A 16758-nucleotide genomic window follows, 5' to 3' on the forward strand; every position below is an offset into this window, starting at 1 on the left:
AAATATATATATATATTTTCATAAAAGTTTCATACTACAAACATTTCCTAACATCTTCTACATGCAGAGCAAACAGCCAAGCTGAAATCACAGGATTTCAGCTTGCAACTTTTTTTTTCTTCTTCTTCTAATTCAGATTTGGCAAATTATCTTTACCATTTTGCCTGCAGTGTAAAACTCTGACTCAGCCAGCAGGTCTGGGCTGGACCTGCTGGAGCTTCTTTTCTGGCGTCCTGATCTCTTTGCAGATTGTGGCCTGCAGGTAAAGCGCTTACAGACATGCCCAGTTAAGTCATTAATACGTTTTTACTACAGCAACCGTGATCATTTTTAACATTAAACTCTACATGTTTCTTTTATTGCGTCCCAGTTATTTTACTCCTTTCGCTTTGAGCTGCTTCACCTCTTTCATTTTCACAAAACGATCACACAAACACCAACAACACCTACAAGCTGCTCAACATTTTTCATTTCCCCTTATGACATTTTCCTTCCTCGGCTTTCCTCACACGCCCTCTGTCATTGTCCCTGCGTTCTAAAACCAAACTGCAGACTCACTCGGCGTATTGTTGTGGAGCAATTTTCAGCTCAAAAATAGCAGCCAAGTGTTCCCCGCCAGGTTATGCAAATCAGTCAGTTACATGTAGCTTCAGGTTACACACAGGAGTGTTTAAATTATTTATTTATTCTTCCTTGTGGCAGAGCACTCAAAAGTTTTCACGGTGAATGCCAGAAGGTTTACTATGCAAATCTGTTTAACCGCATCAAGTGGCTAGACCTGCTTCTGCCTTAACAAACACAGCTGCAGCACGGCGAAGCATTGGGTATAACTGATAGGAAAAAAAGGTGCAAATTTAGAGAAGTTTGTTAAATTTACGCATTTATTTCTGCATATGATGTTTAGGCATTCATTGGTCCTAGATTTGGTTTTTATATTAATTTTATTTGCTTGGTATTCAAATGAACACTGCAGAAATGCTCCGCTCTCTGTCAAAAACAACCAGTCAGAGCCAGGAGGAGGGCCTTAGCGCTGTCAGTCATGCTCGTGTACACGCTGCTAAATGTGCTAACCGCAACGAAGCCATTTATTGTTAAAGAAAAGCTGTTTATCCACCGTCATTGGTGGCTATGCAGAACAAGCTGTAATTTAGCAGAGAGAAAGGGGGAGCTTGTGTACATGAGGATGATTGACAGCACTGAGACCCTCATCCTAGCTCTGATTGGTTGTTTCTGATGAATGTATTTGTTCAGATGATGGGGAGAAGACAGAGGAGCTCATTTTTCCCCCTCATAAATTATCTGTCTTGTACTGTCACAACATAGTGAAAGTTTTAAGAAATATGTAAAAACAAAACATATTTTTTTCTATAAAAGCTACATAGTCCAGCTTTAATAAACTTTAACTCAGTAAAACGTCTTTACCTTCCAGGCCACGGTGGTTCAGTATTTTATTTTTTTGTGACGGGAATTGTTTTGGTCCAGAGAATTTGTTTGTCTCCAAAGAAAAGTCCAGCAACTCTCCGGCACTTTCTCTTGCATTTCTTTCAGTAACTTCAAGCCATTATTTTCCAGATGATGGAAAAATCTGAAGTGTTCTGAAACCAGCTCGTAGAGTTGGGTGCACACATAAAACCGAAAGAGAAAATCAGCAACAAACTAAACCATTTCTCTAAAGTCATGTCTTTCTCACATCATTTCCCAATCAGGGTAATTTCCTGCAGAGCCTCACATCCTCCACCACCACCCCCAGCTCTTCTCTCTCCCTAATTGGGGCTCAGCTGACAGGTTTTCCCCTTGGGGAGCAGGAGACATGTGGACCATCTGCTTGTAGTCGCAGGATGAACAGGTGTCCCGCTCTCAGCCGCCTGCCTGCACCTTACCAGGCCTGTGGAGGCCAGTGCAGAGCTCGCTGCTGTTTACGCTGGATAAGTAGGAGCAAACATGGCGGCGAGGCAGATGGAAAAAAACTACCTGGTATTGTTTTTCTGCGTCACCTAAACTCCAACGTTGTTCGTCTACGTCTGCGCCAGATAGATTTGAAAAATATTTAACTTATTTATACATAAAACCTTTAAACTGTGTCTGTAATGATGTCGAACCTCATGTAGGAAACTCAAGTTTTAACCTTTTACTAGATTCATTGGTTCTGAATGAAAACAATTTCCAGGTGAACGTGTAACTATGAAGTTTGTTATTAACAAAATATCAATCCGAACTTCTTTACACGTACTTCTTTTTTATTTTGTGTCTTTGTCTTTTTTAACCCAGAAAATACATTTCTTTTAGTCCCGTCCAAACTGTTGATCAAATATAAAGGTTACCGTCAAGCATGTTCAGCACAGAGAGTTGTCTCGAACAAATTTTCAAGCTCGCTGGCTTGCCATCTCCTTGCCTTTTCCCTCCTGGCCACAGCCTACGTCTTTCAGATTTATGGCGATGTTATCTTGTGAGGAAGAGCTTTGATATTCCTCTCACCTACAAATTGGATTTGCATTCCCAGAGCTGTTTCAACATCCCAGTCGATGTTTACATGCATTACAACCACAACCACAAACTTTAATATATTACATTAGGGTTGTACGTGTTGGACCAACACAAAGTAGAGCATAACTCTGAAATGGAAGGAAAAGTAATTAATTGGTTTCATCTTTTCCTAGAAGAGAAAATCAGAAAGGCGTGTTGAACCCCTCTGTCTTTTGCTGCAATTTCTCCTTTAGCATCTGTAGACCTCAATTTTGTGGTTCGACACAGATTCCCAAAGAGATTTAGGTCTGGACTTTGACTGGGCCATTCTTAGATATGAATATACTCTGATACAAATGACTCCACTGTATCTCATGCTGTATGATTAGGATAATTATCGTGCTGTGAGCTGAATTTCTGGCCTGGTCCCAAGTCGACAGGTTTTTATCCAGGTTTCTCCTGCAGAGTTTAGGGATTTCACCATGTTACTGGGAGGCAGTGAATTCTGGGTGTTGCTCTTGCATGTGGGCCGGAAACTCAAATTTGTTTCTCATCTGACCACAACAACGTCTGATACGTTTGCTAAGTCCACTACAGCTTGTGGTAAATCTAGAGACTTTCTTTGTACAAATTGTTGAGTACAAATCTAATAGCAGTTCTGTTGGTAGTTTTTTTTTCAACATATACTGTTGAATACCTTTGGTTTTGTGGTTTCCTTTCTGATCGATGCTCTCCCTGCAGGTCTGTTGTATAAGATTCTCATTGCCAATGGTGTTGCGTCATACTATTGCGACGACAAACGTGACCCAATCATTGGACTGTATTGTGTGATGCGAGTGTCTGCACTCTAACGGTGCAGTACCATTGTCCTGTGGATCTACAACTGAACGGTGCGGTACAGTACAGGTGCAGAAAAAAAATCAGATTCTATAGAGAGTCGCATTTTCAAATTATGAACTGGTTCAAAAATAGATTTTAAAATGCGTTCAAGTTGTACGTCTTTACCGCTCCAATTTGCGAGTAAACTACACATTGCATTACACGTCCACTTGGCCACCATATTTATCTTGAATAATTCTTTGATTTTTTAAAAATTGTTATTTAAAATGAGGCCAGGCAGCTAAGCTGACCTTATATTAATAGCTTAAGTTAAAGAATTAGATGCACAATCTTATTTTTGTTTAATGTACAAGATCGAGTTTATAAAGTTGGTGTAAATGAATCCTCTTTGTTCACACAGTCACATCGTTTGAATCGAATCTCTGGACCTTTTGAATAGAAACATTGATCTCTGAAATAAAAATAGTTTCTGAAACGAATCGCTAAACCATCCTATCTTTGCGTTACGGGTCGGTCGTTTGGTATCTTACAACGAAAGCAGACAAGTCACGTATCAAACCACAGCGACCTGCGCCTCAGTTCATAAGTCTAACACTTTATCCAGTGACTAAGAACAAACACCTGATGATAAAATGAACCCTCAGTGAATCCATAAAGGAAACGTCAGGAGATGCAGCAGACCTTCTTTCAGCCCACTGGATAAACACGGAGCTGATCAGCAGGGATTAGACCGGCCCCTTAACAAGGCCTGAGGGCTGGACACAGGGAGACCAAGAGGCAGTCCAGCTGGTGTCAGCCACACACACACGTCACAAAACACTATACTAACAGCCTCTACACATGCTCCTACCTATGAAGAGGGAAACTAAACCAACCAGACCACAGGAGGGTGTGTGTGTGTGTGTGTGTAGAGGGGGATGGAAAGGGGTCACTTAGGACTTTGAAGGGACAAAAGTTTGGCTTTAGGGCCGGTGGCCTCGGGGTCACTTAAGGAGGTAGCATGAAAACATACAAACACACGCACACACACGCACACACACCACCTGCTGTTTCTTACAGGCTTGTGTTTGGTGTAATGGAGATGGAGTGCCTCAGCGTCTACACAAAGAAAGACACATTGCTGGGATTTACCACATAACTCAGACCAATTAAACCTCCACGGCAACTCGCTAGGAAGCCTTCAAAGTAAAAGAGCCGTTGTTATCTCGTCTTATTTATCAGGACAGGAAATGGGAGAAAAAAATATCTCCAACCCAAGATCACAGAGACAATTGTTCATGTTTTACAACATCAAATATTTAGTGTAAAATGTTATACTGGAAGCAGAAATGTCCAAATTAAGGTGGCTGAAACATGCAAGAAGCAAAGTGTTGTTCTTTGAGACGGTCAAAGGAAGCTACCGACCTCACATCACTGCAAGGTTTTACATGTATTTAAATCCAAATTTAACAAATAAATATCACCTGAAGTAGTGAAAAGAAGCAACTCACTCGAATGTGCACTCACTTGCCCTGAATTCTCTGTTCTGATTCTTTGTACCAGGAGTGTAAAACTCTGGCCCTCAGGGGCCAAGAGTCCTGCAAGAGCACGATGGCCTGGCAAGGAGACATTTTAACCTTCTGGGACAGATGTCCTGCAGGACAGACACAGTGAAAGGTTGCAGGACAGTGAAGATGCAGAAGAATGGAGTTTGACCCTCGTGTTTAATGCTAAGGCTGAAGTTCCATAAATTTAAAATATTATTTAAAAATGTTGCCATCAGACAGGCACAAAGTGTGAGGTTTCATGCAAAAATGAAAAAAAACAAAAACAAAAAATGAATGAATAACATAATTATAAAAAAATTAAGGTTTTTTTTCCATATAAAATGTATTAAAAATATCTCAGCAGATACAAACTAACATCAGAACATTAAACAAGAATTGTCACCTTAATGTATCTGGTGCATTTTTGTTTTTGGCTAAACATGTTTATTCTTGATTTTCTGAAGTTGCTCACAGCAGGTAGATTATCCAGAAATACTTTATCAATACTTTATTATTACTTGACGAAAGTAAAATGCATTAGTAAAACCGCTCCTAAAAGTAATTTTTTTCTCAAGTACTCAACTCTCCGTTCATAACTTAATCTGATTTCTGAATTTACTTCCGGTTCAGGCAGATTTGATAACTTGCTCTACAAGACCTTCCGAGCCATCCTGTTTGAGAGAAAAGTGATGCAGGCGATCGGCGCTGATGAGTTATAAATACTCAGACCTGGTGCCACAGCAACGCGCGAGGCCATGTGTAGGCTCAGCACATCAAATGTAAATATATATTTTAATACACACAAGCAGCAAAACAAGATGGTAGGCCCTTGGTGAGCTGACACTCTCTGAACTACAGGAACGTATCACATTTTCCAAAAACGTAATATAAAGAAAATTCGATTAATTGATCAAATTGATTTATACTCTAGCTCCAGCTTCAGTATTTTGTACATGCTGTCTAAAGCTAATTTCTCTTGTGCCTCATCCTATGTTTGGTAGCTACTTCATTTCCTTTCAGATTCCTCTAACCGCAGCTAGGCACCAAATCAACCTGGTTAAGGTTTAAAAAGGCAGATATTTTCTAAACGCAGCAAGTTCCACACATATAGTTGGGAAAGTAAAATCGTAATTATTTATTCTCTCAGCTGGGTTGATAACATCTCTTGTCTGCATTATGTCCTCCAAGCGAGAAAAAACAGTTTTCAGCAGAACAATTACATACAATAAAACTAAGTAAAATCTATTTTTTTGTCATAAAGAGACTTCAATGTCTCTTTATAGTTATGGAAAGTAATAAAATCTGTTTTTTTGTCATTTTATTGCCAGATTTTCTCTATTTTACATATAATACATCAGCCTCACACACACTTAAGCTCACAGCTTTCTTATTAAGTCATGATAGATCGTCACCCCCCGCCCCCTGCAGGCCTGGCCTATTGAACACAGAGTGCATATGTGTCTCCAGTGTACTTCAGCACAGATCCAGGTTTACGTATATGCTTGTGCATCCTTCTGCGTGCATGTGTGTGTGCATGCGAGGTCATGTGTCTGCCTATCTGCAGGTGTGTGAAAGTGTGTGAGTGTCATCGGGGCGAGTGCCAGGTCAGGGGGTCAGAGGGGAACAATGGCGTGGAGCAGCTCCCAGCTGCCAGGCCAAACGTCATTCAGCCCCTTCCATCCCCCTGCCTTTTCTTTAGGAGTGTGCCATGGTGCTGCTCCTGCTGATCACTGACACACACACATGCACGCATGCACACATGCACACACACACATGCACACACATATCCCAGCCTGACCAGCAGCTTGCTAAAAAAAAAAAAAAAAAAAAAAAAGAGGTAAAAGGGCACATGGGGACATGTGCAGAGCATGCACAGAGTCAAAAGGAGAAACAGGCTGAATTCATGCCTAAGAGCAAATTATTATATAAAAAAATTCACTTTATGAAACTGCAAGGATTAAAAAGCTAACAAACTCATGAGTGAAGAAATCATTTTGAGCTGTTCACCCACGTACCTGCAGCACTTCCCCTTTTCTCTTCTTTTTCCCCCCGCATTATATTGTTGCTGTGTATCGTGGGTAATGGGAAAATAAAATAAATTGATAAAAAGGAAAGAAAAAAAAATAAATCGCATGGGAATAAATTATTTGTAATGGTCATAAACCACAAAGATCTTGTTTACTAGCGCCCAGACAACCCTGAGAATGTGCATATAAATACGATGAGCTCGTCTGCGCTTAAAAATAGAAGTGCATGCCTGGTTCAGTGGGTCAGAAATTCTCCTTCACAGAAATATGGCCCGTGTGAAATACAGACCCATTCAAACAAAGAAAAAAAAAGTAAATAAATTTGAAAATAGTTAATTTATTCAACTCAGTTCACTATTTACACAGGCTGACATTTGCATTCCTTTATTTCTGTTAATTTTTTGCTTACAGCTAATAAAAACCATCTGATTTAAAATGCAAATATGACATCAGCCCAATACAATACAAATAATAAGAAAAACATTTTGATGCAGAAATGTGGCTTTAGCAAACAGCATGTTTAATATTGGTTATGAGTTATTTTTCAAAAGGAATACATATTATTTTTATTGAACATGACAGACTGTTGTAGACGATGTAGAAAAAGGGACCCATTACTCTTATTAAGGGATTTCTGTTTTCAACCTTCAGTTGGAAGCAATAAGCTGCATGTCTTCAAGCAGATAGTTATTAATTACTGGTTATTCACCTGTGAATCAGTTTATTATGGCGTTATTCTAAAGAGTAGAAAATGTCAATGCACAGAAAGTAGGACTTGAAAGCTGTTCTTTTATGATTCACAATCTAAATAACAGTTATTGTTATGGTTAATGCTGCTCTATCAATGTGTAAAAACGTTTTGCAGCAGGACGGAACCAGCTGCAGTCATAAAAGCAGTGAGATTACGTTGTGCATTTCAGATTATATCACACTGAGATTATTGTGACTTTTCTTTGTTTAGTAGATTTTATTTCCCACTGAAGATCTTGTCGACTGTGACTGCGACAGGAGAGGAAACTGTTCCCCTGTTTGGAAAACTTAAAAGACACTTTATCTTTCCTGAGCGCTTTCCGAGTTGGATAAACCTGGAAGTAACGGGTCACCGCCTACCTTTACATGGCACCACAGGCGTCTCGACTTAATCCTCCATCATTTATTACAGTTCCCCTCCATGACTGCACGGGCTGTAGTGACAAAAATGAGTTATCTCTTCTGCAATGTCACATATGAAATACGGCGCGCTCTGACAGAACCGGAAGTGTTCCCCCCACCGATCCTGCTGTAATGTCTCCATCTAGCGGCCGTAATCTGTAAGACACGTCTGATACATTATGTTGCATTTCTATTTTTACATTCTCTGAAACAGCTCCAAATTAACCTAGTTAGCAATGTTAGCACTAAGTGAATGATACATTTTTTTTCTACATTTATCTTACAATTTGGTTCCACGCATCACAATAGCAGCGAGGGATATACTCAAGAAGTTTTGGAAAAAGTTCAAAGTGTGGATTTCTTTCTGTGGCTCCATGACACGAGCAACTTTTAGATAAAACCCCGGTTTTCTCAAGTAAATGTTACTTTTATGAAATCTGCCGTATTTCTACCATAAGGTTTGAACAAAAATGCAAGAGATTTACCTCCATCTGCTGGACACGAAGGTGTATAACACTCAATCCGCTGCGTATGTACAGTATTTTAGAAAAAGATACCACTCTCAGATTCTGGCACCTTTTTATTCATACTATAAAACATGTTTAAAATATATTTTTTATGTAAATAAGAAAAATACACAGTCAACTATTTAAAAAAAGAAAAATAAATAATTACACCCCATAGGACAAAATTTGTTGTGTAAAAAATTTACAGCTGGAGTTTTTGCATTCCTTCAGACCTTTCTACATATCTGTTTCTATGTGATGTAAATGAAGTATATTCCACAGCATAGATATCCCAAGTGACCACTGGCGGATAATACCTTAAAAAATGTACGCAAGTAAGAGTAGAACTACTTCCCAGAAGTATTTTATAAAAAGGTTACTCAACTACAGAGAAACTTTGGATTAAATAATTTAAAAGGATGCCAACAGACAAGCAAAATAAAAAGTTCTGCACAAATTCAAGTATTTTAGGGATAAAATGGGGAAAAAATGACCACCAGTCCCTCCCAAATAACAGTAATACTAATAAATACTATAATAACATAATAACAAATCCAGGCAGAAGATATATGCTTTCAAAATGTGTTCAGTGTAAATATTATGAAGCTGATATTTACAGTATGCATTATATTACAGGTGCTTGAAAAAACCGTTTACTGTACCTTTCCTTGACCTCCAAATGGCACAGGTCTCACTGTAACGTAGGTGTGTGTCTGTCTGCACACACAGCTGTGAGTCAGTGAAGTGATTCTCATTTGTTAGTGTTTTCAGAAATTTAAATTTACTTTGCTATTATTGTTTCATCTTTTTCAAATATGCATTCTATATTCTTAAAAATAATAAACAAAAGTCATTCATCTTTATTCATTGTAGAGAATCCGTCCGTCATTTCAGTTTAATTTTCCATGTTCACATTTCAAAGCTCAGCGGTTTTAGATGATGGCAGATGAATCTCGTTTTCTGGCGGGTCTGGCTGGCATCAGGTATGGCACTCTCTTCCAGAAGGGCGACTTATATTTGGAGGCCATCGGTGAGCACTGGGGTCACCTGATGGGGGTGCTCTGACGGGTCAGGCGCTGCAGGCCTGGAGGAAGGTGTGAGTAATCCCACTCACCAGGCAGTGACTTACAATTCTTCCTGAACTATTCATCTCTCTGTTCTGACACTTAATACAGCACCCAGTAAACCCAGCTCCTTAGCCTCTTACACTCTAACCTCAAAAAAGTGTTGCTCCTTTTCACTCATGATGGATTTTAGCCCTCAACTGTCATGCCTGATGAATAACGGATCATGATTTCGAGTTGGTTCCATCAAACGTCTCCTTGCTGTTTTTAAAAGTTCTCACTACCAGATTTTTCCTTTCAGACTTCTGTTGTGGAGCTGTGAAAACAGTTCTGAGGAAAACCTCCAGTCTGATTGGTTGTCACTGTGTTCACACAGTAGATCTTGATGCTCACTTCTGACTTTGTGTGCGTGGTCGTTCATACTACCCCCTGGTGTCCTGGAGTATGGACTGTCTAACTAGTAGACCACAGTTCGTGTGGTCTACTAGTGTCAGACAGTGTTGTCAGCAACACAGGAGCTCCACAAGGGTCTGTCCTCTCTCCCTTCCTCTTCACCCTCTCCAACTTCAGCTATTGCACTGAGACCTGTCATCTCCAGAGGTTCTCAGATAACTCAGCTGTGGTTGGTTGTATCAGTGAGGGTGATGAGTTTGAGTACAGGGCTGCTGTAGACAACTCTGTCACATGGTGTGGGCTGAACCACCTGCAGCTCAATGTGACAAAGACCAAGGAACTGGTGGTGGATCTGAGGAGGAGGACCAGGACACCAGTGACCCCTGTTATGATCCAGGGGGTCAGTGTGGACATTGTGGAGAACTTTCTGGGAGTCCACACTGACAAAAAACTGGACTGGGTCAAGAACACTGATGCTGTGTACAGGAAGGGCCAAAGTCGCCTCTACTCCCTGAGACGGCTGAGGTCCTTCAACATCTCCCGGACTTTGCTCAGGATGTTTTATGACTCTGTGGTTGCCAGTGCCATCCTGCATGCTGTGGTGTGCTTGGGCAGCAGGCTGACGGTGGAGGACACCAATAGTCTGAACAAACTGATCCGGACGGCCAGCGGCGTCGTTGGAGTGGAGCTGGACTCTCTGACAGTGGAGTCAGAAAGAAGGATGCTGTCCAAGATGGAGGCCATCTTGGACAACGAGTCTCATCCACTCCATGACGTGCTGGCCGGACACAGGAGCTGCTTCAGCCAGAGACTCATTTTACCAAAGTGAACCACAGAGCAACACAGAAAGTCATTTCTGCCTGTAGCCACTAGACTTTACAATGCCCAAGTCTGAGCTAATTAATTCAATTTTTCTCTGCACTCATTTATAGATTATCTATTGATTAATATATTTGCATGTGTATGCTTATTTATTAATTTAAATTTAGACATATCTCATCATTCTTAGGTATATGGTTATATTTGCATTATTGATATTTAGTATCTCAGATGGAGTAGCAAATCCCCCTGGGGATCAATAAATTCTATTCTATTCTATTCTATTCTATTCTATTCTATTCTATTCTATTCTATTCTAATTATGTATGACAACCACACCTCTGCCAGGGCGGTGTGGTTTAGATCCACATGTACAGAATAACAACACAGATGTCACACAGCAGCGCACAGCTTAAAGAAGTAATAATGATTTGCGCCATCAATGGATCAGTTTCAAAAATAGTTGAGCAGACAGACCAGACAGTATTGTCACAATTTTGAGTTTATTTATTTTGAACATGATAGAAGTATAAAATCAGACACATGAACAAGGAATGCAAAGACACATATTTTTGTACCACAATAATCTTAACATGTTCAAAAAGGAGTAGGAAGAAGTAAGAAACTTATGAACTGCGACTCCATAAACTCATACAATATTTTCAGATGGACCCTCATTATTAAATAAAAAAATAACAAACAGGTTAATTAATTTTCCATTTTATCTGGGTTTACGTATGTCTAGATAAAAACATCTATACATTCATATATACACACACACACTCAATTTACACACATTAGTGCTATCTCTCACCCATATTTCTATATCTTGTGAAAATGACCTCCTTATATTTCCTTTTAAATTGTATTAAATTTTGACTTTGTTTTACCTCCTCATTTAACTTATTCCATAATTTCGTTTGTAAACTACAAATCCTTAAGTTTGAGTAACCCCTTAAGTTAAATCCCCCTCCTCTTTCCTTTGCTCCCCTGTATCATAATGCCAATTTTCTCATAAAAAACCCATTTAGCATTGTTCATGTCTCTGAATTGTTACATGATTGCTGGGAGGCTTAAATTCAGCTAATTTATTTAGTCTTCTTCTTAAATTGATAATAACCCACAGATTTCATCCGAGGAAGCGAAACCTTCAGCATCTTGTACCTTTATTGCATCTTCTTGGAGGGCAGTAGGGCCTCACTGACAGAAAATGTTTCACCACCACAGCGGCGAACAAGATCAGACACACGCCCAAAACAAGAAAAACAATGATGAAAGTGAAGGACTCTGCAAGACAAATGCAAATATGCTTTCAGTAAGATTCATAGCAAATCCAGCAAAATTCATCTAAGAACAGCAATTTATTGTTCAGTTTCAGCCATTGGTTCCCAAAGCAGAGACATCAGAATACCTCCATTGGGTCAGCATGTCTAGGCCACCCACTGGGGATTTACAAATCAGAAAAAAAGTTGTTGGTTTATCTTTGTGCTTTTCTAACAAATTCAAATTGTGTCCAGTTAATTTGCACAATATTATAAAATGATCCTGTATCATAGTTGGTGTGGCTGAGCCAAAGCACAGACAGGTGAGAAAATAAGATTTAGTGAAGGAAAAACAAAAAACCATATAGGTCTTACAGCAAAATGTGGAGCCATATGGACAAAAAATAATATGGAACTTAATAGTTTTAGCATAACTTCTGTTGTTTTTACTGTTGTGGTTTTTGCATTTTTCTGACCCTCCTGGGCCACTGCAGCAAGGTAGTAAAATGGCTCAAAAGGAGCAGAAATGTTGAACAAGGGAAACTGATGATGGAGACTAACTGAACTATAAAGATCTGAAACAAAGTACAAAACCTGGCAAAAGTTTAAATGAGATAATATTCATGCAAGGCAAGGGAAGGCAATTTTATTTGAATGGTACATTTTCAGCAACAAAATAATTCAACGCGTTTTACATGACTAGAAAGAAAATAAAAGAACAAACAGGCATAAAACATTACATTGTCGAGGCAAAGTAAGGGACAAAATCAGACAACACTTTATGATGTCCCAGTTGTTATTAAAGATAAATCTAAAAAAAGAAATAAAATAAAATTTCATCCTTAATTTAAAGGAACTCAGTGTTTCAGCATTTTTGCTATTTTTTTTCTAAGTGCATTCTGGATTAGTGGAGAATAAAAACTGAATGCTGCTACTCCATGTTTGGTTCTGAGTCTGGAGATGCAAAGACCTGAATGTTCTGGAGCATTGATATGGCGACAGCAGGTCGCTTAATGTGTTTTTGTGCTTAAACCGACAACGCATCTTGGACTTGGCCATTAAGTGATTTACAAACTAACAAAAGCACTTTAGAATCTACTGTCTTCACTTCAGGGAGCCAGGGTAGGAAATTTAGAGTTGGGCTTCATCTTTCTAGTTTTTAATGAGAACTAAAAAGCTGTTTGGTTGAATTTTAAGGCAGACATGTGAAGATACTCCATTACAGGAAACAGAACAAAGCAAAAACAAACAAACAGAGGAATTACCTTATACGGCAAAGCTTTAGAAACAACAGAAAAATCAACAGAATTTACCAAGAAAAAATGAATACAAATAACACAAGGTAAATAATCAAACATACACAAAAACCAACCCAAATTAACAACCAGCATGCTGATTGTTAATTTGGGTCAGCACATTATCACCAGCGACATAAACAATCGCTTATCATAGGCAGAAGTTGAAAAGTTTAGGAATGCATCCTGACACTAACCATCGTTCTTCAGAGATAAAGTTGCAGAGTTTGCTGTATAGAAGCCTGAGCCTTTGCACTGAAACTTCTTCTGGAAATCTTCGGCTGAAACCTCTGCGATGGTCAGGATTGCTGTGAAGAAGGTTTCCTTTGAAGGAACCTTGATGTCTCTAAGAAATAAAATAAAATTTACTTCATTAAAACGTTGGAACATGAAGTGAAAAACAATTACCTGTCAAGTGCTTACTTCAACATAATACATGATGAATAAATCGCTATGACACAAAATTGTTACGACATCAATTTAAATGTCAATTTTCTGAATGGACATTTAAATAACTTTATTCAACTTTTTAAATAGATTATTACGAAATGTTTTATTACCATAATGGTTATCCATAGGTGGAAAAAGTATAAATTCATAATAATAATCTAAATTAACCACAGCATAGTTAACATAATGTTCAGACTTACAATGTGCTGGTCTCGTTGTATCCATCCATCTGCTTCGCTGGTTTTCCATTAATCCACCATGTGGCCTCACAGTCCCGTTCTGCATTAATCCCACAGTAAACGGTGCAGTTCAGCTTCATGCTGGAGCCTGTTGAACACATGATGGTTTGTTACGTTAACATATAGTTTCCATTCACGGTGTGTGTGTATGTTTTATTTGTACTGAAGGGTTATTTGCATTCATCTGCAACCAATCTCTAAATCAGAATCGATTTCACACCAAAAACATTAATAATTTTTATATTTATAATTGTACAGAAATTCATACTATTTACTTGAAGTAAATATTCAGCTGAATCAAGAAGCTTTACCAAAATAAAGTTGTGTGGAATAAACAATATGAGAAGTGATTAAATGTTGCTCATAAACAGTGTCTAGAAAATTGTCTTTTTTTTTTCTTTTTAGTTTTATGGAGTCAGTGAAGTGTCAGTGTGTCAGTGTATTGCAAATCTATGCCAGACAGATAATGCCTGTTTGAACATGGCAGTCCAAAATAAAAACAAAGTTAACAATGCAACAAATACCACTACTACTATTAATTACATTTAGGACCACTTTATACCTTAATCAACATCTCGTTTTATCGGATCATGAATCCAGAGGAACCCCTACTAGGTTATAAAATCTTATTTTTATTAAACATGGGGAACCAATATGAACTTCTATACTTTTATTTTCACTTGCTTTTGTTTTGTTTTGTTTGTATTTCCTTCTAATTCATGTACAGAACTTTGTTGCTGAAAATGTGCTATATAAGTAAAATTACCTTATCATAAATATAATGAAAAAAAGTATTATTTTTAAGCAGTGAATTTTCTCTGACAACAGCTTTTCTGTGATAAAGCTCAGAAACTGAGACTGAGGAGGTGTGATGTTAATGTTTTAGGAAGTTTTCTTACCTTTCTTAACCAGCTGCTCTCTTGTATTCGGAGAGATGATTTTTACGTCTTCATAAACAGCTTTCTCTGTAAGGGAGCAAAGTTTGATAAAGTAAAGGTACAATTCCCTTTTGTTAAACCATAAACTATCTCTGATTATCCACGTTTTAGAAAGCGGAGCGCACTTTCACGAGCCACAGACTTAAATACTCCCAGATCTGCAAAAATCGATAAATCACTTAAGCAGAAGGCTAAAACGTCTCAAGAATAAATAAACCCAAGAACAGATCAAAAACAAGTTTATTAACGTCTATCAGTCTGGAGATGGTTATAAAGACTAAAGTGAGCCACAGTAGAGCCATTACTAACAAACGGATAAAACAGGGAACAGTGGAGAGTCTTCGTCAGTCTGACCAAATTACACCAGAAGATCATTAATTGCAAAAGAATCCAGAACAGCATCTAAAGATCTGCAGGGTCTCGGTTAAGGTTAGTGTTTATGATTCAACAACAAGAAAAAGACTTGGCAAAACTTGCCAACACCCATCTAGTAAGAGGATGGCAGCAAACACACAATAGAAAAACAAAATGAGGATCGACTGGAATAGAGTTGATCAGCTGAGCTCATAATGACCTTTTACCACCAAGAAAGACGCAACATACAATTAGGTTTAGAGGTAAATTACTTTTATACAAAGGTCAGGTTGGTTAACTTTTCCCTTAGTTTATGGAATCAGCATTAGAGAACTGCTTTTAGTGTGCACTCAAGTTATCTTTGATATCAGTTTGATGTAACAAATGTGACAAAGAAGCAAAAACAGAGTGGAGGGAGCAAATACTTTTTCTCTTCAATTTATAATTATTAGGGCAAAGCACATGCCTGTCTGCATCTGAACAGCCAACAGTCTAAAAAGACTCACTTAAAACAAAAAGTCTCCTGGATCCAGAAGAGTTGTACAGCTTGTGGTTGTGAGCCCAGGTACATATGCAGGTGTAGATGTCCTCATCGTCTTTTGTTGCATTATTTACCCACAGGCTTTCTCTGTGTTTACCAGGAATCAGATTCTTTCCCTGCAATAAAAACAAGACAGACGTTAGAAATGATGGAACAGAATTAAATCTTTTAATGTCTTAGAAACCGACCACTTTTGCGATGTGTTTTCACAAAATAAAGTAATCAGAGATTCCCTTACCTTGAACCATGTGAAGTTCCCGTTGAATGTTTTGCATGTGTCTTTAACAGGCTGTGGACAAGGAATGTTTATGTTCTGGGCAGAGTTTCGGATAGCTCCATAGGTCAGATTCTCTCGGCTTGTTTCACTGAAGACCTCGATCTTCAGATGATAGTAGAAACATTCACCTGATGGCTCAATGTGCCTGTGGAGAAAGAAACATTCACAGATTAGCTGATCTCAAACATCAAAGACGAAAAAGGATCTTGTAGCCTAGAAATACAACAGAGTTAAAATACAAAGCTACATTAATAAATCTTCTAAAGGTCATGAATGTCCTCAGATCTGTTGCTGTGACGAAAAACTGTTAATTTAAGAGTAAAAGTGCAGAATACACTGCAGCACATTACCTATCCACGGGCCAATAGTCAGTACCAAGGTATATTAACTAAAAGCTTTGGTTTCAAACTAATAACATTTTTCTTTGCATAAGATGAAAACCCAGAGAGTATCCCGTAGCAACCAGATATTTTTGTGGTTGTTTGCTGACTCCCAGTCGGCTGGCTGGTGCACCGTCCCCTCACTCACAAGAACACCAGATTATCTGGTTGCTTAACACAACCTCGCTAATTTGTCAGCCATGATCACCTTGTGGACTAACAGCATTAGACC

At 38.6% G+C, this 16758-nt stretch overlaps 2 protein-coding genes across 2 annotated transcripts in view; both read right to left on the reverse strand.

The window, feature by feature from the left end:
- Positions 1–8115, reverse strand: part of LOC106965187 (probable ribonuclease ZC3H12C) — a 51605-nt gene extending 43490 nt beyond the window's left edge. Inside the window, exon 1 of the mRNA XM_015061115.1 lies at positions 7967–8115. The gene's annotated coding sequence lies outside the window, so the exon portion shown is untranslated. The remainder of the gene's footprint in view (positions 1–7966) is intronic.
- A 3345-nt stretch (positions 8116–11460) lies between these two features.
- Positions 11461–16325, reverse strand: LOC106965184 (interleukin-1 receptor accessory protein-like; the record flags this gene model as incomplete). Its single annotated transcript, XM_015061113.1, has 6 exons — positions 11461–12077; positions 13545–13693; positions 13998–14124; positions 14936–15001; positions 15835–15985; positions 16108–16325. Coding segments are annotated over 6 exons (848 nt in total), but the record flags the coding sequence as incomplete, so codon positions are not given.
- Between the last annotated feature and the right edge of the window lie 433 nt (positions 16326–16758).

The sequence above is a fragment of the Poecilia latipinna genome, unplaced genomic scaffold, assembly GCF_001443285.1.
Source record: "Poecilia latipinna isolate Pla-1442-1.1 unplaced genomic scaffold, P_latipinna-1.0 Scaffold1779, whole genome shotgun sequence".
In the NCBI taxonomy this organism is placed as follows: domain Eukaryota; kingdom Metazoa; phylum Chordata; class Actinopteri; order Cyprinodontiformes; family Poeciliidae; genus Poecilia; species Poecilia latipinna.